General features: G+C 48.0%; 2 protein-coding genes across 3 annotated transcripts in view; both read left to right on the forward strand.

The window, feature by feature from the left end:
* Window positions 1-27,689, forward strand: part of LOC141121389 (von Willebrand factor A domain-containing protein 5A-like) — a gene marked incomplete in the record, with an annotated part of 791,688 nt that overhangs the window by 358,214 nt on the left and 405,785 nt on the right.
* The window catches only part of LOC141121405 (von Willebrand factor A domain-containing protein 5A-like), a 239,283-nt gene that overhangs the window by 35,858 nt on the left and 175,736 nt on the right, over window positions 1-27,689 (forward strand). For both annotated transcript variants that reach the window (XM_073611105.1, XM_073611106.1), the window contains exons 4-5: window positions 12,447-12,610; window positions 12,868-13,009. In XM_073611105.1, coding sequence (XP_073467206.1) covers window positions 12,447-12,610; window positions 12,868-13,009 — 306 coding nt within the window. The remainder of the gene's footprint in view (window positions 1-12,446; window positions 12,611-12,867; window positions 13,010-27,689) is intronic.

A 27,689-nucleotide genomic window follows, 5' to 3' on the forward strand; every position in this document is an offset into this window, starting at 1 on the left:
TACCAAAAATATGTAGAAGAATACATATCAGCCTAAACTGAGGAAAAAAAATTTTTTTAATTATTTTTTGGGGATATTTATTATAGCAAAAAGTAAAAAATAATGCGTTTTTTTTCAAAATTGTCACTATTTTTTTGTTTATAGCACAAAAAATAAAAACCGCAGAGGTGATCAAATACCACCAAAAGAAAGCTCTATTTGTGGTAAAAAAAGGACGTCAATTTTGTTTGGGAGCCACATCGCACGCAATTGTCAGTTAAAGCGACGCAGTGCCGAATGCACGGCATATCCCCTGTATCAGCATGTGCTGACGTCATCGGCGCATGTGCACTGAAGCAACAGCACGTTCGTGCCATTACTGGTGGCTCCCGCGCACATTCGCGGGAGTGACATCATCTCGGCTTCGGCCAATCACAGCGTCGGAGCCCGCGATACCTGGAAGTAACTCTGGGAGAGATGTCGCTGGCCGGAGCGGTGTACGGGGCTTCAATCTAAGGTGAGTATTGCATAATGAGCTAGTATGCTATGCATACTAGCTCATTATGCCTGTGTCTTGCAGGTTGTCGTTTTTTGTGGGTTTACAACCACTTTAACACATATTGTTAGACAGGTCAATTCGGATGGTCTCTGGCTGTTAAGTTTGAGCTTGGAAATCTCCATGCATTTGTTTGACATCTGTTGCCCTTTCAGTGTTCCTTGCTGCAATAGACCTGATGTCGTTCTATATCAGGGGTCTCACACTGGCGGCCCTGCAGCTGTTGCGAAACTACAAGTCCCATCATGCCTCTGCCTGTGGGAGTCATGCTTGTAACTGTCAGCTTTGCAATGCCTCATGGGACTTTGTAGTTTCGCAACAGCTGGAGAGCTACCAGTTTGAGACCCCTGCTCTAAATTGATATGGATCTGGACTGGCAGTTGGCTCAGCTTCTCAGCTGCTCACGCTCCCTCCACAGCCTGGCACTCTTGTGAGCGCTGGGGGGGGGGGCAGAGCAGAGGGCCAGTGACTAGGCTGAAGACCAAAAACTTAGTGACAAGCAGTTTTTTAATCACTCAGTTCTTGGTCTTAGAGGCGGCAGAGGAGAGCTGCAGCTGGGATTGGTGCTACAGCTGTCTAGGTGAGTGTCTATGTTTGTTTTTTTTATTCCTGAACTTCTCTTTTCAGGCTTTGTATAAGGGGGTATCTCATGTAGCTTCTCCAGTAAAACTACCCGTTTGTTCTGTGGAATTTGAATTTAGTTCACTCTGCACTCAAAAACAAAACAAAAAGAACTGCTCTTGCCCCTTTCCACGCTCACAAGGTTGCCTTCCTTGCTGCCATCACTTCTGTGAGGCCAGCATCTGAACTGGTAGCCTTGACTATAGGATTCGTCAACTTACGGTCCTTAACTTATAATAACAACACAACGCAGTGTGACATGGGTTTAAATGGCCACAACAGCCCTTTTATTAAACAAATTAATAAACAACAAACAGAACAATTTAACACCAGGAGGGGGTCTTTGGGTGTCCTTAAATCACATTTTGATTATTACCAACCATGTCCTCAGCTGTGCCCCATCCGGCTCGAAGACGTTGCAACTTCCACATTTATATTATTTATTTTTTATTTATTTCAGTAAAAAAAAAAATTTTTTAAATTTATTTATTTATTTATTTTTTTAAATGAAACATCCAAATTGTCCCCCCCTCAATACCACCTCCTAACCAGAATAGAGGGCGGAAGGGAGGGAACTCTTCAATCAAGGAACTTTCCAGAGTGATTACCCATCAGTCTTTTGCACCTACCAAAACCCCCCTTAATCCTTGACCCCCTGACCCGCCACGCGAGTGACACCTTACTCAAGCGAGTCCCTCCACACCTGGAGAGCCCTCTGAACTCCTTCTTGTAATCCCAAAAACAGAAATCTGTTCCTATTGCATTCAAATGCACTCCATCATCCCTCCAATAGCGAATAGACAGGTCCTCCAGGTCCCGATGGCGAACCACCAAGCCCCCTAGACGAGACAGAAAGCATCCTATCTCCCTGTTGACTTAAATCCTGGCCTTATTCAAGCGCTCAACAGAGCGAGCATGACGCCAATTGTGTCGTGCCACTATGTCCGACCATTATGACAATACCAGGGAAATCACGCATCAAGCGCAAAATATCAAATTTAACATCCCTGACAATGTCCCTGGCGGCCAGAACCCCCATGTCATTCCCTCCCATGGAGAGCACCAGAACATCAGGAGGCCTGTCAACTCTTGATTAATAATGAAAGTCAGGAAGAACCCGGCCCCACATTATGCCTCTAATTCCCAGCCATTTACAGACCGCTTCACTCCGGGGAATGCCGAGTTGTCTCCCTTCGGGCCATGCATCCGCTCTGATCGCCCCCCAGAAGAAGTAAGAGTCTCCCAAAATCCACACCAGGCCCTGAGGAAAACTTGTAATAAGAAAAACCAAAGAAAAAACATAGAGCCAAACAAACAAAACACCAGAAAAAACTATTAAATATCAATGAACAACATTATAGCATGTGCGGGCGGACATAAATTTTAAAACGGTCAGACTCCCACCTCCCTATACATTTCACCACCTGCTGACTCAATCCCCAGCAAGCCGCCTCAGTAGCTGCCCCCACTCTGAAGGAATGAGCATTAAATTGGGAAGCTGTCCTGCCAACCTCAACCAAACAGCGTTTGAAAATCGCCACAAACTGACAGGGATGAACCATCCACATGCTCAAAAACGGCTCTTGCACACCCTCCCGATGCTGCGCGAAATGCTGTACAGCGAGCACCGGACACACGGTCTCCGGAAACACCTTGAACAACGTCACGGCAACACCCTTGCCCAGCTGATCAGTTTTTGATCTGCTGATATGAAGCTGGACACTCTCAGCAGCGATCTGTACATCTGAAAACATCAACCCACCCGCACCACGCTTGTTTTTATTCACTAACTCCCCAATCCGCAGGGCCCCAAAAAAGGCCAAAGAAAAGGCCGCCGTAAACAGTTGTACCTCATAAAGGGAGGAAGAAACCCTGGGCAAGATTCCTACCAGGTCCTGGAGCAGCTCAAAGGACACCGGGCGCCTGGTATCTTGTACCACACGTCTGCACCGAAATCCTTTCATTGCCTGTCGCACCATGAAATCTTTTGTAACATCAAGCAGGCCTTCTAGCTTGAAAAGGAAAGCTAGAGCAGCCAACCTCTGGTTCATTTTGGATACAGATGCGCCCACGGAAAACTGCGTCCCAATCAAATACAACAGCAGGGAGAGTCTGTCCCAATCTGAATCGCAACCCCCAATGGAACTTACCAATCCGTACCAGTCCCGCCAAACAGACGAGTAGGCCGCCCATGTACCCTCACTCACCGAGCGCTGCACTAGGGCACCAGCTATTCCAATGCCAGTCTCCACAGATGTGCAGGACAAGGACCCGACCTCTGCTCCGCCGCCGGCGCCAGCTTCCAGAACCTGTCCCACTGAAAAAGAGACAAGGCATCAGCAATGGAATTCTCCACTCCCGGTACTTGTACAGCTTTCACAAAACAGTTCAAACTTAAACAACGAAGAACAAGAAAACGCAGTAAGCGCACCACCGGCAGAGATGAAGCAGACAGACTGGACACAACCGCAACCACCCCCATGTTATCGCAATGAAAGCAAACCCAACGATTTCAAAATCGAGGCCCCCAAATATCTATCGCCACCACGATCAGGAAAAGCTCCAATAACACCAAATTGCTCAAGAATCCCGTGGCACGCCATTCCTCCGGCCACGCCGCCGCGCACCATGCCCCTTGACAATAAGCTCCGAAACCCAAGCTGCCAGCAGCATCGGTATACAGGTCAAAGTCAAAGGCCGACACCACTGGGGCCATCCACAAGGACCTCCCGTTACAAGAAGCCAGAAACTCATCTCACACCCACAGATCAGCCTTGTGTTTGCCTGAAAGCCTAATGTAGTGATGCGGCAATCGCACCCCAGAAGTAGCGGCACTAAGGTGACGGCAAAAAATGCGCCCCATAGGCATGATGCGGCAGGCAAAATTAAGCTTCCCCAACAAAGATTGCAAATGTTTCAGCCTAATTTTTTTTGCCTGCAGGGCCGCAGCAACCATCAATCGCAGGTCCTCCAATTTTGAGGCACTCCATCGCCTGCGTGTCAATGATGATGCCCAGGAATTGAATCTCTGTGGAAGGACCTTCCGTTTTTTCCGGCGCAAGAGGGATCCCGAAACGCCGAGCGACGCCTTCCAACGTCCGTAACAGGACCGTACAAACCGTGGACTTCGGGGGGCCGATACAAAGAAAATCATCAAGGTAATGCAGAACGGAGCGCACTTGCGATTCCTCCCATACCACCCATTCAACAAAAGTACTAAAAGTCTCAAAATAGGAACAGGAAATAGAGCAGCCCATGGGAAGACAATGGTCAACAAAAAACTGCCCACCCCAAAAACAACACAGCAAAGGTTGGCTCTCCAGATGAACCGGCAACAGACGACAAATGATGTATAAGCTGGAATTTGTTGGGTTCTTTTTTAGGAACCACCCCCAAAGGTGACACATGCAACAAAGGTATGGGTGGGTGATCGAAGGGGCCGGCCATCCTGCCCATGTCAACCTCCTTAGCCAATTTCTCTGTCACAACCTGAGGAAACTGAAATGTAGATTTTAAATTCTTGGGCACAGATGGCCCAGTCAAAGGTAACGAACAGGGAATTTGAAAGCCATTGACAAAGCGATCGGCAAGGAAAACCGCCGCCGCTCTCCTGGGATACTTATTTAGGTACGGTAGCATCTCGGACAGGTTTACCGGAGTCCTCCCTTTTTGAAGCTGAATCCCCTGATTGGTGCTTCCCCTTTTTAAAACACTTGGCATAACTGTGGGAGCCCCCGCAGCCGGAGCACTCATGGCGGAAATGACAGGCCGCGCCAAAACAGCACGTTCCTTCGTTGAACTGCCAACAGTAGTTTTTTTTGTGTGTGGCCGACTGTCCAGCGACACCTGAACCGCCGCCCCCCCCTTGAAAGGGCTGTCCCGAAGCCCGTGCCTGCACCATGAGCTTCATCCAATGCCCAATATCCTTATGGTCCCAGCGTAGCTGAGGCCTAACGGCTTTCCGCTGACTAAACTGTTCGTCATAGCGAAGCCACACCAATCCCCCATATACCCTATAGGCTTCCCCAATAGCGTCCAAGTAGCAAAAGAGCGGAGAACAGTTCTCCGGTTCCCTTTCACCGATGTCGCTTGCCAATATAGCAAAGGCCTTAAGCCAACTGGAAAGAGTCCTAGGGATAAGCCTCCAGCGACGCCTCTCCTCCTCCTCCTTCTTACTCTCGTCCGCCTTCCCTTTGTCTATGTTAAACTTCTCTAAAGGCAAGAGGGAGAATATTTCCACGTATTCTCCTCGCCAAATCTTTTCCCTGATTCCGGGCTTAAGATGCACACCCAACGGACCTTCAAAGCATACATAGACCTCGCCTTGTGCCTTATCCGCCAAACGAACCCCATCATCTCCAGTCTCCTTAGCCTTACGCGACTCCGAGCCGCTGGCCTTCATCGTCTGGGAAGAAAACTTGACTACCGCCGGGGATAACACAACCTCGGTACCCACTGCTGCGTCCTTCTGCCCAAGCCCGTCATGCTGTGATGCTGCGCCCGCCGCCGTCTGCAGCGCAGAACGAGGCACGACGAAGACATCACGGCCTAAGCCATCAGATGTGGCCAAGGCAGGGACCCACGCCCCCGTTGGCCCCAAAACGGGCCCAGTAGGCCCAGGCGGAGCACATTAGTCCAACAAGTCACGGAAACCCGCAAAAAATTCTGCTAAGCCCAACACATCCCCAGTATCCCTTACCGGCAGACCTACCGTAACCCCGCCCTGGGACCCACCCTGCTCACCAGCACCAATCCCAACACCCTGAGCTAAAGAGGCAGATACAGAATGTGACTTACCAGGCTGCCTGCGTGCCGGATCTCGAGCAGCCGCCCTTCCAGATCCCAGCTGGCTCCGAAGAGCAGGGTGCGCGGCCGCTGACTGCCCATCGCCGTCATCACTGGATAGTGGATACCTCGCCGGATTTGTCGGCAGACTCACGGAAAGAAGTTGCCGCAGGTGCCCTTCTCGCTGTAGACTCAGGCCCAGAGCGCCCCGGCGTATCTTTGTCCACCTTAGGCAAAATTGGAAAGCTGCGTGGTCCCCGTGCACCCCCAGCTGTGGAAGGGGGCGCCGACCCTGTAATTGGGCATAGCCACTCCCCTGTGTAGCTGTCACTCTCTCATCAGTGTTTTCAGGCTGCATCGCCATAGGAGAAGCAGCAGAGGGTGCCAAATGCTTTCTGCTGCCTGACGCTGAAATCTTCCTACGCAGAGCCTCACTCCCAGCCACTGGGGAGGGGGCCGTTCGTTCCGAGGTCATAGCAGAGGAATGTTGCGCCCTGAGCTCACGGCAGGCTCCGGATCCACTAGCAGACATCCCAGCACCAGATGGGACAGGGCTCCCGCCCCTCCCCGCAGCCGTACTGGTCCCGCATCGAGCCAACCTCCAGCTAGGCACATCAGCAGGAGAGCCGGCCGCCATGTCCTAAGTCAGAAGAGAGGGGGAGGAGGGGAGATGAGAGCGTGGCATCCCCTCCTCCCGCAGGTCCCGCCGTTGGTGGGGATTCCTCCCAGGCCCACCGCTGGAGTCAGAGGCAAGTGGCACAGCAGGGGACACTGGAGGGCACCTGGTGGAGCTCCCATGCAGCAGCCGGACCCAGGGGTGTGAGAAGGGCTCAAGCGCTCAGGAGAGCGAACCCTCCTAGCAGGTTTAGAGGAAGGGGGGGACCCAGGAGGAGACGGATCAACCGCCGACGCCCCTAACATGCCCATCAACTGTTGTTGGAGCCACTGCGGACCCCGCGCAGCAGCTGCGGCCCTGACCTGGTCCCATAAGGCCTCCAAGTCGCTCATTCTCTCCTGTATTCCTTTCCGCAGGGGAACAGCAGAACTCTTCAATCAAGAAACTTTCCGGAGTGATTACCCATCTTTGCATGTACCAAAACCCCCCTGCGGCACCACCCTGACCACCTGGCCTTTGATACTCCAATAAGGTAAGCTACGCACCTACCCCCACTAGCTACTTAATTATTTAACCCTTCCCCTGACCTGTTCCTCCCTTAGTCATGACGACCCTGCGTCTATTTTTTTTCTTCTCCGGGTCGCACTTGTATTATAAAGAACCATTTCTGATCTTACAAAAGAATAATGTGATGTTTAGGCCCAGAAACTCTTCCCTTCCTTAGGTAGTTTCGGTTGTTCACCTTAGTCAGTTGACCAATCTTTCTGTCCATATTCAGTACATAAGGAGATTTATTTTCACTGTTTGGATGTAGTATGTGCTATGTAGCCGCTGTTTTCATTAGAAAAACGAACCCTTTATTTTAAATCCCTGATGGTCTTCATAAGTGGAACCAACATCTCATTCCACCATTTCCCAGTGTCTCAGACAGATCAATATTCAAGCTTTATGGTTGAGCTCACTCTACTACATATAAGGTCCTCTTGGGCTTTTTGGCATCAGGCAATCTGTTTTCCAAATTTGCAAGGCTGCCAACTGGTCTTTTGTTTTGCATGTTTTCTAACCAGGTGGGTGTTCAGGCCTCATCCAATGCCAGCTTCAAGGTGTAAGGTCCTTCAGGCAACTACAGTCAGGTCCATAAATATTGGAACATCAACACAATTCTAATCTTTTTGGCTCTATACACCACCACAATGCATTTGAAATGAAATGAACAAGATGTGCTTTAACTGCAGACTTTCAGCTTTAATTTGAGGGTATTTACATCCAAATCAGGTGAACGGTGTAGGAATTACAACAGTTTGTATATGTGCCTCCCACTTTTTTAGGGACCAAAAGTAATGGGACAATTGGCTGCTCAGCTGTTCCATGACCAGGTGTGTGTTATTCCCTCATTATCCCATTTATAAGGAGCATATAAAAGGTCCAGAGTTCATTTCAAGTGTGCTATTTGCATTTGGAATCTGTTGCTGTTAACTCTCAATATGAGATCCAAAGAGCAGTCACTATCAGTGAAGCAAGCAATCATTAGGCTGAAAAAACAAAACAAACCCATCAAAGAGATAGTAAAAACTAGAGGTCGACAGATATCGGCTGGCATCGGCTGATTGTGCTGATAAAAAAGGCCGATTGTAACTTCAGCCGTGACTTGCAAATGACTTCTGTAATAGAAGTCAATGCAAGTTGCCTGTGGAGAGGATTCTCTCCTCCTCTGGGCAGCCTGCCAAGTCTGATAAGAAGATACATTTGTATCTTTTCAAGTTCTTTTTATCAATAGACTGAACTCCGCGTGTAGAAGCTCTCAGTTTAACCATTTAAAGACTAAATCTTTTCTGACACTTGTTGCTTACAGGTAAAAATCCTGTATTTTCTGCTAGAAAATCCCTTAGAACCCCCAAACATTATATATATATATTTTTTTTAGCTGAGACCCTAGGGAATAAAATGGTGGTTGTTGCAATATTTTATGTCACACGGTATTTGCGCAGCGGTCTTTCAAACGCAATTTTAAAAAAAAAAATACAGTAATGAATTTAAAAAAAAACTAAGCAGTAAAGTTAGCCCATTTTTTTTCGTCCAAAAGTTTTGATTACCTGTTTTTGTGTATTTAATATTTAAAGCGGAGCGCCGCCGAAAATTTTTTTTTTAAAAGTCAGCAGCTACAAATGCTGCAGCTGCTGACTTTTAAAACATGGACACTTACCTGTCCAGGGCGCCCGCGATGTCGGCACCCGAGGCCGAAGCGTCTCTCCGTCCTCGGGTGCTGCCGCCTCCATCTTCGGTAAGGGAATCAGGAAGTGAAGCCGTGCGGCTTCACTTCCCGGTTCCCTACTGCGCATGCACGAGTCGCGCAGCGCAATACGGATGGTCCCTGCTGCCTCTGGGACCCGTGTGTTTCCCAGCAGGCAGCGGGGAGGGAGCAGGAAGTGGCGTAAATAACCGCAGATTCTGCGGCTATCTATGCCGAAAGTGGGTACAGATACCTGTAATATACAGGTATCTGTACCCCCCTCCCCCCTGAAAGGTGCCAACTGTGTCACCGGAGGGGGGGAGGAATCTGATGAGTGGAAGTTCCACTTTTGGGTGGAACTCCACTTTAAGATAGTTTTTTTTTTTTTTTGCTAAATTATACATACAAGTGAACTGATCGGAGGTTTGTTTTGTTTAATGTTCAAAATGTAAAAAAATTTCTGTATCACTTATTACTTAAGGCTGCTTTCACACTGGAGCGGGCAGGAGTTGATGGTAAAACGCTGCTAGCTTTAGCGGCGCTTTACCGTCATTTTAGAGGTGCTATTCGGCTGCTAGCGGGGCGCTTATAACCCAGCTAGCGGCCCAGGAAGGGGTTAAATGCGCCCCTGAAGCGCCGCTGCCAAAACGCTTTGCAGGCGCTTCGGCAGTGGTGCGCATTCATTTCAATGGGCAAGAGTGGTGGAGGAGCGGTATACACCGCTCCAAAGATGCTGCTCGCAGGACTTTTTTTTACATCCTGCCAGCGCATCGCCTCAGTGTGACAGCACTCAGGATATCACACTGAGACTGCAGGGGAGCCGTTTTACAGGCGCTTTACAGGCGCTCTTTTTAGCCCAAAAGCGCCTGAAAAATGCCCCAGTGTGAAAGGGGTCTAACTGTTAGATTTTATGAGATGAAGGGAAAAAAAAAAAAAAATCGGCCAAATATATCGGCCCAAAAAATCAGCATCACATATCGGCCATCAGCCACCGCGATTTCTGAATATCGGCATCGGCCAGAGAAAACCCCATATCGGTCGACCTCTAGTAAAAACATTAGGTGTGGCCAAATCAACTGTTTGGAACATCCTTAAAAAGAAAGAACGCACCGGTGAGCTCAGCAACACCAAAAGACCCGGAAGACCACGGAAAACAACTGTGGTGGATGACCAAAGAATTCTTTCCCTGGTGAAGAAATACCCTTCACAACAGTTGGCCAGATCAAGAACACTCTACAGTAGGTAGGTGTATGTGTGTCAAAGTCAACAATCAAGAGAAGACTTCACCAGAGTGAATACAGAGGGTTCACCACAAGATGTAAACTATTGGTGAGCCTCAAAAACAGGAAGGCCAGATTGGAGTTTGTCAAACAACAACTAAAAAAGCCTTCACAGTTCTGGAACAACATCCTATGGACAGAGAAGACCAAGATCAACTTGTACCAGAGTGATGGGAAGAGAAGAGTATGGAGAAGGAAAGGAACTGCTCATGATCCAAAGCATACCACCTCATCAGTGAAGATGGTGGTAGTGGTGTCATGGCGTGGACATGTATGGCTGCCAATGGAACTGGTTCTCTTGTAATTATTGATGATGTGACTGCTAACAAAAGCAGCAGGATGAATACTGAAGTGTTTGGGGCAATATTATCTGCTCATATTCAGCAAAATGCTTCAGAAATCATTGGACGGCGCTTCACAGTGCAGATGGACAATGACCCGAAGGATACTGCAAGAGCAACCAGAGAGTTTTTTAAGTGAAAGAAGTGGAATGTTATGCAATGGCACATATACAAACTGTTGTAATTCCTACACCGTTAACCTGATTTGGATGTAAATACCCTCAAATTTAAGCTGAAAGTCTGCAGTTAATGCACATCTTGTTCCTTTCATTTCAAATCCATTGTGTTGGTGTATAGAGCCAAAAAGATTAGAATTGTGTCGATGTCCCAATATTTATGGACCTGACTATATTTGAGCTTCAGGGAGCTCCCAATTTTCTGGTTTTGTAATGTGGGCCGGTTAGTGTTTTAATGCTGTTACCAACCCTTCAGTTGGATTTTTCTTTTGGAAGTCCCAATTGTCTCCAAATCCTATGTCCCTTAACCTGTTGCTTACTGGGCACTCAAACCCCCCTCCTGCCCGGACCAATTTTTAGCTTTCAGCGCTGTCACACTTTGAATGACAATTGCGCAGTCATGCTACACTGTACTCAAATGAAATTTTTATCATTTTTGTCACACAAATTGAGCTTTCTTTTGGTGGTAATTAATCACCACTTGGGTTTTTATTTTTTGCTATACAAACAAAAAAAGACAGAAAATTTTGAAAAGAAAAACATGAGGCTGCACTGATGGGCACTGATGGGCTGCACTGATGGGCACTGATGGGCACAGATAAGGCAACACTGATAGGCACTGATAAGGTGGCACTGATGGGCACTGATAAGACGGCACTGATGGGTGGCACTGATGGGCACTGGTAGGTGGTATTGATAGGCAGCACTGGTGATGAGGCACTGATTGGTGACATTTATAGGTGGCACTGTGGGCACTGATAGGTGACACTGTGGGCACTGATGGGTGGCGCTGGTGAGCACTGGTAGGTGGCACTGGTGGGCACTGGTAGGTGACACTGATGGGCACAGAGGCTCTCCATGAACGGGACTGATGTCCCTCTCACAGCTGCTGATGATCGGCTTTTTTTTTCTCCTCACACTCCCAGCATGAGGAGAAAAAATAGCCGATTACCGGCTCTATTTACATCACAAGATCAGCTGTCATTGGCTGACAGCTGGTCACGTGGTAAGGGGTCGGGTTCGACCCCTTTCTCCGATCTGTGATCAGCCGAGTCTCTCAATTTGCCTCCCGGCAAATTAGGTTCGTGCTGCAGCCATCTTTCGGCTATATCGCGGACGGCAGGTTGTTAAAGTGGAACTCCTAATCAACACTGATTATTTTTAATCCTCATGCTGCTAGCAGTAGTAAATAGATAGGAAAGCATATCATATTTACTTGTTTTAAACTTTTTTTTCTACATTTCTTCACTTACTTCCTGGTTTCTTACCTAGGCAAATTATGTCATAAATCCCAGCAGCCTTCAGGTGGGGAGGAGGGGTTTACTCAGCTAAGCACACCCTCCTGCATGCATGCTTGAGCTAAGGGCAGATAGATTCTAGGAAGTTAATGCTACATAAATCATTTGCCCTTACTCAAAATGGGACCCGGCAAGAAATGGTAGAGGGTTGTTTTTTAAAAGTGATTTCTCAAAAAAATAAAGCACGGAGACATGGATGGATTGGGGAAGTTTACTTTGAATATTAAAAATGAATTAAATTGTGTGTTTGGTTTGTGGTCCTCAGATGCAGTCAAGATCCGGTTTAAGCACTTGCCGACCGCCGACCGCTGATATGCATTGGCACAATGGCAGCGGTGGGCAAATGGGCGTACAGGTACGTCCCTTTTAATTTGTGGGCTAGTGGGCGCTTAGAAGGGGGATTTAATTTGACTTGGAAGGAAGTCAAGGTCTTTTTTCACAGCCTGGATCCAAGGAGCTTGAATAAAGCTAGAAACATTTTAGGTCAGATGAAGTTCACTTTTAATAGATCGAAATGTATCAAAATATGAAACATTGAATGACTCTGCATTTTATCTCTTCCAGATCACAATGTCAGCATAACAGCCACACGTCCGCAGGTGCCGATTAGTGGGATCCCGTACAGTCTGAATGCTCAGTTCCAATCTGCGTATGGGATCGCCAAGATCGAGTCCAACTGCAACATCACCCCCCTGGAATACACAGATAATGACAAGACCAGTGGCAAGGTGAGTGGGGCACCTACTTCTAATAAATGCTGTCGGGGTTGAAAAGTGTCAATAAACCATGAAGTCTTGTATGTATGTTGTGAAAGAAAATGGCAAATTGGGTTCGAAAAAGAGCTCCTTTGTTATAATTTTGCAGTGTTCTCATGTGTTCATGCCACCACCACCCCCCCCCCCCCCCATATAGTGAAGATGATGGATTTACCACGGCAGCAAATGTGCTATTTATAATTACAATTATGTTATTTTACCTTTTGTAGGTGTCACTGGTGGAGGGTCACAAGTTTGAGCGAGATGTAGAGTTATTGGCTTATTATACGGATGTGAACAAACCCAGCGTCACTGTGGAGGCGGGGCTTGGAGCTACAGACACTGCTCAGGAATCAAGACCAACACCATCAGGTGACAAAATAAGCTGACGTGACATCTACAGATAGCACTCTGCATCATAGTATGATGGCTCGTTACAGTTGGGCCAATGACCGCATTATAACAAATGCTGCAAATGAAAAGAAATTACACTCTCCAGGCTAACATGCAACAGCTGGCCATAGGTGCACAGAATCTCCACAATCAATATTCTCCCTTCAAGGAGTAAAAACACATAAGATTGGTTTTTTTGTTTGTTTTTTTTTTTTTAACTAAACCACAAAAAGCTGACTAGAAACGTGCAATTTGTTTCATTACAAATCAAAATTTGAACAAAATTTTAGTTTTTCAGATGTATCCCAATTTCCAAATCTCAATAATAAACAAATCCAAAGAAAAATTATTACAAAACAAATTGCTTGAATTCAAAAATAAATTTGAAAATGAATTTGAATTTGAAATGGAAACATATTGAAATGACTACAGTAAGGTATAAATAAGATGGCATACTTAGACTGTTTCTTAAAGAATATAATAAAATAAAATGGAATAGAAAAAAAAAAAAGGACGCAGATTTTGTTTGGGTACAGTATTGCATGACCATACAGTATTGCATGAATGTGCCAAGCGGCGCGCTGTGACTGGCCGGGCAATCATGTGGGACCTGTGACGTGTCCAAGATGATTGCCGAGAGGGAGGGGGGAGAGGTGAACTGACTTCCGGCGCCTGCATTTCCCTGGGAGGAAGTGGGAGCTGGAACCCTCTAAAAAGAGGGTTTCCGCTCCCCCCCCCCCCCCCCCCCCAAAAAATGACATGCCAAATGTGGCATGTCAGGGGGTCACCGTCCCTTAAAGCGGAAGTTCCATTTTCGGGTGAAACTCCGCTTTAATGTGTTCTCTGCATTAAAGCACTTAACCTAAAAAAAAAAAAAAAATGGATCCTGTTCCTTTAAAGCATTTTATACAGCACAGTGCTTGCGCTGTGTAATTTGGCCCCCTGTATCCTGTGTTGCGGCACAGTGGTGTAGTGGCTAGCACTCTCACCTAGCAGTAAAAAGGGTCGCTGGTTTGAAACCCAACCACAACACTACCTGCCTGGAGTTTGCATGTTCTCCCTGTGCCTGTGTGGGTTTCCTCTGGGTACTCTGGTTTCCTCCCACACGCCAAAGACATGCTGGTAAGTTTAATTGGCTTCTGTCCAATTTTTTTTTTTGCCCCAGTATATGAATGTGAGTTGGGGACCTTGGATTGTGGGCTCCTTGAGGGTAGGGACTGATGTGAGTGTGCGATGTATGTGTAGAGTGCTGCATAAATTGACTGCGCTATATGGGTACCCTAAATAAATAATAATAATAGATAAGCATCTTAATAAAACACAATGTACAGGGATAGGGACAATTGTAGACATGCACTCAGGATGGACTGGTATCTTTATTCAACCCTACTAACTATGTAACTATGTATCAGCTGAATTACCTCACTGATCCTGCCAGTTTCTGGCACTGATCCTGCCAGTTTTCCTATGCAAACTGATCACGGTGTATCATGGCTGCTGAGCCCTGACACCGTGGTCAGTTTACATGCCACCGTGATCCGCAGCCTGCTCTTCTGTGTCTCCCTCTGTCCTCCTCCCCCTCCCCCTCCCCTTCCTGCCTGTCAACTCCTGATTCTCCTCTCCTGCTGTAAAAATAACAGTGTTTTCCCATTTCAGTTTGACTGCTGTGAAAATAAAAAATGTAAGTCTAAATTAATTAGTGGTACACCCCATTGGTTGAGTAAGGCTTCATATGGATTCTCTGGGAGGCTATGGCCCCCAGTGTAGTATATTAATTGACAGACTCTGGTCCAGAAATGCTTGACTCTAGGGAAAGCCCACCAACAGGGTGGATTTGATTGAAATCAAGTTGATTTAAATCACTTGTAACAAGGCTTGATTTAAATCATCATTTTTAAAGAGCAACTGTAATCTCTGCCCCACAGCCGCTCCTCCTCTGACCCTCTGTTGACCCACCGACAGTCCCATTCACTTTAATGGGACGGCTGGTGATGCGGCAGGGACACAACAAGGTGAGGGACGTGGCATCAGCAGGTGAGTGGATGCCCGCTAACAGGAGCTGCCATGATGGATCTGAAATGACAGATGCTCTTTAAATGTAAGGACTTATTCTTGCTGGTAGTTAGAATCTTTAATATTTGCAAACAAAATGAAGAATATTAAAGTGATTGTAAGGGTTTTTTTTTTTTTAATAACAAACATATCATACTTACCTCCACTGTGTAGCTCGTTTTGCACAGAGTGGCCCCGAACCTGGTCTTCTGGGGTCCCCCAGCATCTCCTGTGGCTCCTCCCCACATCAGATAACCCCCTGGGTGAAGTGCTCTCCCGGGGGATTACCTTGCGGGCACTCTCCCGAGTCCAGCATTAGGCGTCCATAGAGACCGAATGCAGGACTCGGCCCCACCCCCCGGCGCCCTCGTCATTGGATTTGATTGACAGTAGCCGGAGCCAATGGCTGCGCTGCTATCAATCTATCCAATCAAGAGCCGACAACCCCGAGCAGAAAGACGGCACGTCCCCGTGGGTCAAGTTCCAAGGCTCAGGTAAGTAAAACGGGAGGGCTGGGGGGCCGGTCACTTCCAGGTTTTTTTTTACCTTAATGCATAGGATGTATTAAGGTGAAAAAACATGAGGGTTTACAACCCCTTTAAGCTTAAAACCGCGATATCAGAACCAATTCAATCATACAGTTTGTAGTGTACATAGATTTGCAAAACAAATGGGATAAAGGAATATTCCTGAACTTTATTTTATCTCATGGTTACTGTGACATTGTGCGAATGCATCAATGCAGTTCATGTTATCTCAGCTTGCAGAGCTTGGATTCATTAAATGAGTTTACCAAAAATTTAAATATTGCAGAATATACAGCCTCATGCTACAGAACTAAGCTCCATTTCATGCTGAATAAAATAAATTATTAATGTATCTTAAATAGAAAACTATCTTTAGATTTTTACTCCAAAAGCATTTTATTAAAATTAAATGTGAAAAGCAAAAAAAATCAGATTTAACCATTTCCCGCCCAGCCTACAACAGATTGACGGTCGGGAAGTGGTTCTGTTATCCTGACTGGGCGTCATATGACGTCCAGCAGGATAACATGGCGGCACACAGCACAGCGATCATGAGTGCGGTGTGTCAGTCTGACACCCCGCATCTCCGATTGTGATAAGAAGCCTCTGACAGAGACTTCTTACCACGTGACCAATCACAGCTGATCATCGCGTGAACCAGGAAGTGCCATAAATGGCATCCCTCAGTTTGCACTGACAGGGAGAGCTGATTGGCGGCTCTCCCTGTCAGAGGGGGTCTGTGCTGATAATCAGCACACTGATTATCAGCACAGCCCCCATCAAATGTACCAATAAACTGCCAATCGGTGCCCAGTCAGTGCCCCATCATAACCTCCTGCCAGTGCCCAATAAAGTGCCAATCAGTGCCCACCACAGTGCAAATCAGTGCCCCCTATAGTGCCAATCAGTGTCCATCACAGTGCCAATCAGTGCCCAGCATTAACACCTGTCAGTACCTGCCCAATTAGTGCTGCCCATCAGTGCCACCTGTCAGTGCCCAGTGCCGCCTGTCAGTGCCAATCAGTGCTGCATATCAGTGCCACCTATCGGTGCCCATCAGTGCTGCATGTCAGTGCCGCCTATCAGTGCCCATCAATTCTACATATCAGTGCCTCCTCATCAGTGCCCATCAGTGCCACCTTATCAGTGCCAACTCATCAGTGCCTGTCCGTGAAGGAGAAAATAAAATTTTATAACAGAAACTAAGAAAAAATTTTTTTTTTTCAAAAATGTCGTCTTTTTTAGTTTGTTTAGCAAAAAATAAAAACAACAGAGGTGATCAAATACCACCAAAAGAAAGCTCTATTTGTGGGATTTGTGGAAAAAATACCTTTTTGAACATGGGTCATGGAGATTTATAAGTTAGAAAGCAGTAAGAGCCAGCAGGGAGTCAGTGTGCTTTAGGCTGCGTGTTTGTGAATTTGCAAATAATGAAGCAGTTCCATTGGAGGGGCATGGGGCTGGGTGGATTGCATAGAGGAGAAATTGTAAAGCCCCTGTCTAGTAATTAAAGAGGAACTATATCCAATGAAGCTGCCATCTTAACTACTGTTTGATCAGTGGCAGCTGGTGTTTTTTTTTGGGGGGGGGCAGCAAACAACCCCCTCCCCCTGGGCCAGTGCTGGGACAAGGCCATTTGGTGCCCAGGGCGAAGATGGCAAACTGCACCCCCCCCCCCCCCGTTTTTCATTCAGATATCCCCGCACAAAGTCAAGGACGTCGTATGACAACCGGCGGGTGGGAAGTGGTTAAAATGCATTTTTTTTTTAACACAAAGTTGTCCATTTATACAATATTTCTAACACATAACATGTACATACCAAAAATGACACCCCAAAATAGATTCTCCTACTCCTCCTGAGTACGGCGATACCACATGTGTGAGACTTCCACAGCCTGGCCACAAACAGAGGCCGAGCATGGCTGGGTATAACTGAGCATGGCTGGGTATCACCGAGTATTGCAGACTATGGCTGGATATGGAAGGGTATGGCTGGGTATCACAGAGTATTGCAGAGTATGGCGGGGTATTGCAGAGTATGGCAGGGTATTACAGAGTACGGCAGGGTATCGCCGAGTATCAGAGGGTATTGCAGGGTATTGCATGGTATTGCAAAGTATTGCAGAGTATTGCTGGGTATTGCGGGGTATTGTGGGGTATTGTGGGGTATTGCGGGGTATTGCACAGTATTGTGGGGTATTGCAGAGTATTGCACAGTATTGTGGGGTATTGTAGAGTATTGCACAGTATTGTGGGGTATTGCAGAGTATTGCACAGTGTTGCAGGGTGTTGCAGAGTATTGCACAGTATTGCACAGTATTGTGGGGTATTGCAGACTATTGCACAGTGTTGCAGGGTGTTGCAGAGTATTGCACAGTATTGTGGAGTATTGCACAGTATTGCACAGTGTTGCAGGGTGTTGCAGAGTATTGCACAGTATTGTGGGGTATTGCAGAGTATTGCACAGTGTTGCAGAGTATTGCACAGTATTGCACAGTGTTGCAGGGTATTGCACAGTATTGTGGGGTATTGCAGAGTATTGCACAGTATTGTGGGGTATTGCAGGGTATTGCACAGTATTGTGGGGTATTGCACGGTATTGTGGGGTATTGCAGGGTATTGCAGAGTATTGTGGGGTATTGCAGAGTATTGTGGGGTATTGCAGAGTATTGCACAGTATTGTGGGGTATTGCAGAGTATTGCACAGTGTTGCAGGGTGTTGCAGAGTATTGCACAGTATTGTGGGGTATTGCAGAGTATTGCACAGTGTTGCGGGGTATTGCAGAGTATGGCGGGGTATCGCCGAGTATCACAGAGTATATCTGGGTATTGCACAGTATTGTGGGGTATTGCAGAGTACTGCACAGTGTTGTGGGGTATTGCAGAGTATTGCGGGGTATTGCAGAGTACTGCACAGTGTTGCGGGGTATTGCAGAGTATTGCGGGGTGTTGTGGGACATTGCAGAGTATTGCACAGTATTCTGGGGCATTGCAGAGTATTGTGGGGCATTGCAGAGCATTAGGGATGGCTGAGCATGGATGGATGGCTGGATGTCACTGAGCAGCGCTGTGGGCACTACACATCCAGCCCACAGCGCTGCGAGAGGGGAATTCTGGGAGGACGTCATAGTACGTCCTCCCAGAGTTAAGCAACCGCCCTGTAGCCGTCATTCGGCTATGGGCCGGTTGTTAAGTGGTTAAACAGCAGCGGTGGTCATTGGTCATTAACCTCGCCTCAGCCTCCTCCCCTCCCCCAATCCAGCCATTTATTAATCTGTTTTTTAGTGTTTACTTACACAAGTTCAGACTCAGAAGTTCTGAACTTGTGTAAGTAAACACTAAAAACAGATTAATAAATCTGAGGCTGAGGCGAGGTTAATGACCAGTGACCACCACTGCTGAAGATCTGAGTCAGAACACTGGCAGTGGCACACACGGGCACTGCAATCTTCTACCTTCGCTTCCTTCCAGATTGAATCCAGCAGCAGCTACTAGAGCCTGCCTGCCAGCCAGCCAGCTAGGCAGGCAGCAGCTCCTCTCCTCTCCTCAGCTCAGCTCAGCTCAGCTCAGCTCAGCTCAGCACGGCTCGCTCGCTCGCTCCTTGAGGTGACAGCGCGCCGACACAGCTCCCGCCTCCCTGCGCTCCTCTGCATCCTCCCACCTCACCTCCGGCCGTGTGTGACGTCACGGCGCTGGCAGGGACTACGGCACTCCTCCATAGGGGAGTAAACTGTAACAGTGTAGTTTGTGCTGAGGGAAGGGAGGATGCAGGAGCACACAAAGGCAATTTGTACAGTGCCGCTGGGGACTGTAAATGCACTGGACTGTTGTATTATTGTACACATTGGCGGGCGGCGGGCGTGGCAGAACGTCACCTGCAGGCTGCGCCCCCCCCCCTATAGCAAATGGTAGCGCCCAGGGCACGTGCCCCTTCCACCCCTGCCTTGTACTGGCCCTGCCCTGGGCGGCCAGAGGCACTTAACCAGCACCCGCTCGCTGTCTGCCGGTCTGTCCGGAACTTACCCCATCTAGGTAGCGGGTGACAGGCTGTGGGTCAGGCATCGGGAGACAGACAGTGAGCTGTGGGTCAGGCATCGGGTGACGGGCAGCGAGCTGTGGGTCAGGTAGTGGGTGAGGGGTGGCGAGCTGTTGGTCAGGCATTGGGTGACAGGCGGCAAGCTGTGGGTCAGGCATCGGGTGACGGGCAGGGAGCTGTGGGTCAGGCATCGGGTGACGGGCAGGGAGCTGTGGGTCAGGCGTCGGGTGACGGGCAGCGAGCTGTGGGTCAGGCATTGGGTGAGGGGCGGCGAGCTGTGGGTCAGGCATTAGGTGACAGGCGGCGAGCTGTGGGTCAGGCATCGGGTGATGGGCGACAAGCTGTAAGTCAGGCATCGGGTGATGGGCGGTGAACTGTTGGTCAGGCATCGGGTGACAGGCAGCGAGCTGTGGGTCAAGCATCGGGTGACGGGCGGCGAGCTGTGGGTCAGGCATCGGGTGACGGGTAGCATGCTGTGAGTCAAGCATCGGGTGACAGGCAGCAAGCTGTGGGTCAGGCATTGGGTGACGGGAGGCGAGCTGTGGGTAAGGCATCGGGTAACAGGCGGCGAGCTGTGGGTCAGGCATTGGGTGACGGATGGCGAGTTGTGGATCAGGCATCGGGTGACGTCCTTGTGGTCAGGCATCGGGTGACAGGCGGCAAGCTGTGGGTCAGGCATCGGGTGACGGATGGTGAGCTGTGGGTCAGGCATCGGGTGACAGGTGGCGAGCTGTGGGTCAGGCATTGGGTGAGGGGCGGTGAGCTGTGGGTCAAGCATCGGTGACGGGCGGCGAGCTGTGGGTCAGGCATCGGGTGACAGGTGGTGAGCTGTGGGTCAGGCATCGGGTGACGGACAGCGAGCCGTGGGTCAGGCAGCAGTTGACGGGCAGCTAGCTGTGGGTCAGGCAATGACTCCTGTCTTCCTCTCCTAGATAACAGCAGCTTCCGCTGTGCATCTCTTCTCTTCTCCTGTTAGGCATCCAATAGGATTGCCTGTCCTTTCAGCCAATCGGGTGACGGTTCTCAGAACCGCGTCCTGATTGGCGGGGAGGAGGATCAGTGTGGTGATAACTAATATTCATTCGCTATCATCACACAACTGGGTGGGCTTCGGGCTGCGCCCAGAGCCCACCCTTTTTTGAAGCCTATTAGAGCCTCTGGCTCTAATCACATGCTTAAAAAAAAAAAACACACCCCCTCCAATGGAATCCATGCGTCTGGCGTCCCTGTATGTAGATTAGGGGGGCCAGATGCATGGATGGGGGGGCGGCGCCCGTGTGCCCCTAATGTATGGGCCGCAATTGTGTTAGATCTGCAGTTTCTGAGGTTCTACTTATTAGTTATAAGGAATTTTAATAGCCTTGATAGTTCAGTTGAGCGCACAACCAGCTGTCATAATTATATTTCATAGCATGCTTTGAATGTAACTGTTTTAGGAAAAGTGGTTGTAAACCCTCACATATATCCAGTGAAGTGACTGACCTCAGGTGATACACAGAGATTAAACAAATCCTCCTATATAAGTTGCACCTGTTTATCTATAGCCATCTGTCCTATACATGCATTCAAAGTGCAGAATTTGCACAGGATCTCTCAGCTCTAAAAAGCTGATTGGTAGGAAGGGACACACCCCCCTCCACACAGCACACAGGAACAGAACAGAGGTTGTCAATCAGCTGGAGGTCCCTCCCCTGTCCCCACTTTTCCCTTGGTGTCAGGAAAACTTGTCAGAAGTGACTCATTCTGATAGCAGAGGAAGGAGTGAGTGGACAGAAATTACTTATTGCTCTGGCTTGAGACAAGTACACACTATAAAGGGATATGCTTTGTGCATATTTCATGTGTGAGGTTTACAACCACTTTAAAATTGATGGGTTTAGTTCTACTTTCAGTTGTACAAACTACATAGCACTGCCTTGTTCTACCAGGTTCATTATATCCTGGGGAGGAAGAAGATTTATTCACTATGGTTGCAAAAGGGCTTCCACATATTTTTTGAGAAGAAGTTTTAGAAGGGAATGTGTAAGTATTGGGTTAGTAATGTGCTTGCATAAAGCAAGGGAGTTCCAAAGGATAGTATCTATTACCATTGGTGCTATCAGGCATGCTTCAATGCTGACCCACAAAGGAACATTGCTGGATGCATGCTAAGAGGTTAATAGAGCTAATTGTGCTACTGGGTAATACATCATAATATTAGGAAGTGCTAGTCCTTTTGATGGAAAAGAAAGTATTTGGAGTCAAGCCAGATAACCCACAAAACTGCTCGTTGGATTATTATTATACAAGATTTATATAGCGCCAACAGTTTGCGTAGGACTTTACAACATGGAGGCAGACAGCACAGTTACAATATTATTCAATACAGGAGGAATCAGAGAGCCCTGCTCATTAGAGCCAACAGGGGTCAAATAATACCAAAGGTAATAACTGTGGGGGATGACCTGATGGAGATAGTGGAAATACAGTTGTAAGGTGGAAGTGGGATAGGCTTCTCTGAACAGATGGGTTTTCAGGGATCGCCTAAAAGTGGACTGTAACGAGCCCCTGCTCGCTTGGTTCCACTCTCCCAACACTCCTCTGCGGCTACAGAATCAGATTGCAGATCGCAACATCTGATGGTTCAGTCATCCGATGCTCTGGGATTAGAACTACAGCTATGTGCCGTTCTAATCCAGTTGTGTAGCTCAGAACACCAGGCAGGCTGTATGTAAGTTCAACCAGGAATCTCATTTATTGCAAGGAATGCAGGCTCTTTTATACAGTAAAAGAGGAGGTGTATACCTCTTGCTCATATCAACATACACCAGTGACTAGAAACCTAATTAACATGGGCTTATTAACTAATCCCTTTAGACAGCCTAGATGACTCAGACATGACTTTTAGGCCAGACTGGCCGTCTTGTAGCTCAGAAAACCCAATCAACATTATCACAATAGCAGAGTTAATTAACACAAACAACAATGGGGATCTAATGACTCTTAGATCCCATACTAGAGACTTATTTACAATACACATTCTAGCAGGCAACAGACAGACAGGTGGCTGGAATTGACATCAGCATCTCCTAACAGTATTTGTCCCAGCATTATGAATCAGCCAGTATTTCTAATATGGCAAATCCAGGGTCCCCAGAGTCTGTGTGTCCTGGGGGACCAGGACCCGAATCCACAGTAATACCAGCTCAAGGGTCCCCAGGCATACAGCTCACAAAGAGCACCTTTCCCCCAAATGCCAGGGCCCATGATCGATCGGCAAGAGGCTAGCATTCAGTCCCCTCCAAAAGTCTCTCTTCCGGATAGTTCTGTCACATTTCTCCCCTTTCGGCAGGAGACTAACACAGGAGGAGACCCAAGACGGGTTGACTCCGAAGTTAGTCAGTAGTTCCAGTCCTCTAATGCCTGTACCCACACAGTACCCCAAACAAATTGTTCCAAACAAAACATTACTCACCCAGCCAACCTCTGCCTCTCTCAGAGAACATATCTGCTGCTGGGGAGAGGCCTGGATTGGCCCTTCTCCCTGGAGTGCTTTCTGCCGCTGGAGAGAAGACAGGGTGTCTGGGCTCACTCCGTCATGCTGTTGGGGATCTGGGCTGACTGCCCAGCATCCCTGGGGTACACAGGTGGAGACCGAAGTCCCATCCACCTTCACAGGAAATCCATCCTCTGTTAGTTGAGGGCAGAGTCCAGCGGTACTCTGCCCTGTTGCCAGCCCTTCTGCTGGAAACCCCACACCATCTGCTCCGGCTAACTGTTGGGGAGGGAGGCCGACTGCCCCACCTCCCTGGAACTCTGTAGTTGTTGCCGGTGCTGGGCAGAAGTTGGTAGCACTCTGCCCTGTTGCCAGCACTTCTGCTGGGGGCTCCGCATCCTCCGCTCCAGCTAACCGTTGGGGCAGGAGGCTGGCTTCCTCCACTCCCAAGCTGTGTAGCTGCCATTGGGGAGGTGATCCGGCTGCTTCCTTTTCCATTCCCTCATCTGGATGTTGGGATGATATGTCTGTGGTACTGTCTCCCAGGTGCATGGATCTTTGCTGGGGAGGAAAGACCACTTCTTCCACCCTGGCCAACTGTTGGGGAGGGACGACGAACACCTCCTCTCCCTTCTCCCCCTGTATCCTGATCTGCTGCTGGGAAGTGACCACCTCCTTCTCACCCTGAGCCTCCAGAACCGCCGCAGGTGTAGGGAAGAGATCTTGGACCTTCTGTCCGGTTGCCAGCGCTTCAGCTGGGGAAGTTCCTTGTAACTTCACAGATACTTCTGTTGGTGCTGGGCAGAGCACAGTGAAGTTTGGCCCTAATAACAGCTCTTCTTCTGCTGGAGGCTCACCAGGTTGTTCTTCCTCAGCAGAAAAGTCTATCAAATCCCCTGTCTCTGCAACTGGTGTCTGGGGATAAAGGTTCACCATCTCCTCTCCGTGGAACCCAGAAGATGCTATCAGTGCTGGGCAGAGGTTAGCAGAGCTCTGCCCTGATGTCAGCACTTTGGTATAGGTTTGGGGACGGCAATCTTCAGATTTTCCACTGCCGATTCTCTGGCATGCTGCTGGACAGGCACATTCCTCCATCCAAGATCATCCCATGCAGAAACAGGATCATCAAGGTCAGTCAGCACTTGCTGCATCCACTATAAGACCTCCGTCTCCCTAGCTGTGGGGGCAGGTTGGCAAAGCACATTGTTACTCTGCCACATTGTCGACTCTTCAGCCAGGATTTCAGAGTTGTCAACTGGTATTTCCTGATAGTCCCAGGCAAAGGGAGCCCCACCCTGCTGCTGAGCGGAGTCTAGCAGCTGTCTGTAGGGCATCTCAAGCTCCCATTCCTGAATGGCCAGAAACTCCAAATCTTCCTCTGCCCAGTGCACTTCCGAGACATTCAGTCTTCGCTCTCTGTGCTCCATTATTTCCTCCAAACGCCACTCCCGATCACTCCCAAAGTCAGGGTCCCTGTACAGCCTCCAGTACAACAATCCCAGGCCATCGTAGTCAAAGCCTTCTGTGGGGCTGTCATCCGCTGTCCACGGGCACACTTGGGCTACATACCACTGGAGGGCTCTGTAGCTCTCGTCCAACTGCATTTCTGCCTGGATCAGCCTGCTTAACTCAGCTATCCACTCCTGGCTAGGCTGTTCCCCCAATAACAGCATTCGCACTTCATACTGCGACCAGTACCTTACATGGATGGAGGGGAGAACTTTTCCCTGGTTTTGCTGCTCACGGGCTAGCGCTTCCTTGCAAAGTTTGCAGCAGATAGAATCAAACCATCCTAGCAGGACCTGCTCTGATACTGGTCCTCTGTGCTGTATCTGCATCTCTCGCAACCTCCTTCTGAATTCCTCTTCCATGGTGGCTGGTATCTGTACCTCTCCTCTCCTGCTATCTGGACCTTGGATCCAGGTGATGGTTTGGATGTGTTCACAGCAAGGAAGCACGATCCCACCATTCCCTCCATGGCTCTCAAGTAAGTCTTTCAGCGTGGCTCTCCTGCAGGCTGGTTTGGAGTGTCCCAGTAACTGGAGAGCAAATCCCACGGCTGCCAACCAATGTAACGAGCCCCTGCTCGCTCGGTTCCACTCTCCCGACACTCCTCTGCGGCTATAGAATCAGATTGCAGATCGCAACATCTGATGGTTCAGTCATCCGATGCTCCGGGATTAGAACTACAGCTATGTGCCGTTCTAATCCAGTTGTGTAGCTCAGAACAAACACCAGGCAGGCTGTATGTAAGTTCAACCAGGAATCTCATTTATTGAAAGGAATACAGGCTCTTTTATACAGTAAAAGAGGAGGTGTATACCTCCTGGTCATATTACTCTGAACATACACCTGTGACCAGAAACCTAATTAACATGGGCTAATTAACTAATCCCTTTAGACAGCCTAGATGACTCAGACATGACTTTTAGGCCAGACTGGCCGTCTTGTAGCTCAGAAAACCCAATCAACATTACCACAAATCAACACAATAGCAGAGTTAATTAACACAAACAACAATGGGGATCTAATGACTCTTAGATCCCATACTAGACTTATTTACAATACACATTCTAGCAGGCAACAGACAGACAGGTGGCTGGAATTGACATCAGCATCTTCTAACAGTATTTGTCCCAGCATTATGAATCAGCCAGTATTTCTAATATGGCAAATCCAGGGTCCCCAGAGTCTGTGTGTCCTGGGGGACCAGGACCCGAATCCACAGTAATACCACCTCAAGGGTCCCCAGGCATACAGCTCACAAAGAGCACCGTTCCCCCAAATGCCAGGGCCCACGATCGATCGGCAAGAGGCTAGCATTCAGTCCCCTCCAAAAGTCTCTCTCCCGGCTAGGTCTGTCAAATGGACATAGTAGGAGATAGCCGGACAGATTGGGGTAGGGAGTTCCAGAGGATGGAAGAGGCTCAGGAAAAGTCCTGGAGGCGAGCATGGGAGGAGGTGACAAGGGAGATAGAGAGTAGATGGTCATGGGAGGAATGAAGAGAACAATTTGGTTGGTATTTTGCATAAAATATAAAGGGACACAGGAACAGGAAGCACCCTGAAAAGGTAAAGTAACTTAGGGAGCAAAGTCTTGTTCATCGCTGCTATTCTGCCCATCCATGATATTTTCTCCAGGATGGACATCAGCTGTCGAGAAAAAAAAAGTAATTGCTTCCATATTGCTTGACCTACAGAACCTTATGACTCTTCTCAATAAACTTACAACCCTCATCCCCAATAGTTTTACTGGGTTTATCTACTAAGTCCCCAAAGTTCCAGACATCCTCCTAGATCAGTTTTTCTCACCCAGGGTTCTGTGAAACCTTAGGGTTCTTCCAGCTGTTGCTAGGGGTCCGATGAGCTGTGGCTGATTGACCTCCTACTTAATGGTACCTGCATAGTCATGGAGCCTATGCCACTTGGTGGGGTCAGCTGCTAGACAATAATGATCTTTTTAGCTCTTTTTAAAGCCTCGTACACACGGTATGATTGTTGGCCAACCGAGCGTCTGATTTTTGTCCAAAGGGCGTGTGCCAGGTACTTGTCTTGCATACTAACACCACACAATTGTCAGGCCAACAAACACGAATGTAGTGATGTACTACGAGAAATTTCAGCCCTTGAGTGCCACCATTTTGGGCGCCTTCTGCTAATTTCATGTTTGATGAGCATCGATTCTGAGCATGCGTGTTTGTACTTTGGACTTTTGTGTGATAGACTTGTGTACAGACGATACAAAAATCAGACAACAGACTGTTGTCCGCCAAAAATTTACTAGCCTGTCATCCAACATTTGTTGGCTGAAAGTTGGACAACAATTGTCAGAAGGAGCATACTAACGGTTGGATTTTAGGCCAACAGTCTGTCATCACACAATTCCCTGCCAAAAATCTTATCTTGTGTACGAGGCTTAAGGGTGGAATTCTGACCACCACTGTAAATTCTTTCTAAAGGTCTCCAATATAACGTGACTTTTCTCTATTGACCTCCAATGAATAGGTTTTAGCAGGGGATCCTCAAGACCTGAAAATTAGTTCAAGGTTTCCTCTGGAGTAAAAAGTTTGAGAAAAGCTGTTCTAGATTATCTGGAAATTTAGGGTCATTTTTAAAAAATAATTTATTATTGTCTTTTTGGTTGCACTTGATTAGAACGATTAGTTATATCAACAAAAAGGTATTCTGTTCAGTAAATGTTTGTGCCTTTTTGTCCCCTGTGACCCTGCTACCCCAGACATGCTGTAACCCTGGTTGTGGCTCAAACATTTTACTTATGAGGTCTGTAAAGCCCCGTAAACAAAATTGGACTTTCCGATGGGAAATGTTGGATGTGAGGTTGTTGGTGGTATGTCCGACCATGTGTACGCTCTATCGGACAATTGTTGTCAGACTTCCCACCAACAAATGTTGGTTAGCATGTTCTCAAACTTTCCGCCAACAAATGTGTGTTGTCGGACTTTCCGATCGTGTGTACACAAGTCTGTTGGACAAAAGTCCAAAGTACAAACACACATGCTCGGAAGCAGAAGCGGTCAGTCTTGTAAACTAGCTTTCGTAATGGAGAA

This window comes from Aquarana catesbeiana, linkage group LG01 (genome assembly GCF_042186555.1).
Source record: "Aquarana catesbeiana isolate 2022-GZ linkage group LG01, ASM4218655v1, whole genome shotgun sequence".
Taxonomy (NCBI): Eukaryota; Metazoa; Chordata; class Amphibia; order Anura; family Ranidae; genus Aquarana; species Aquarana catesbeiana.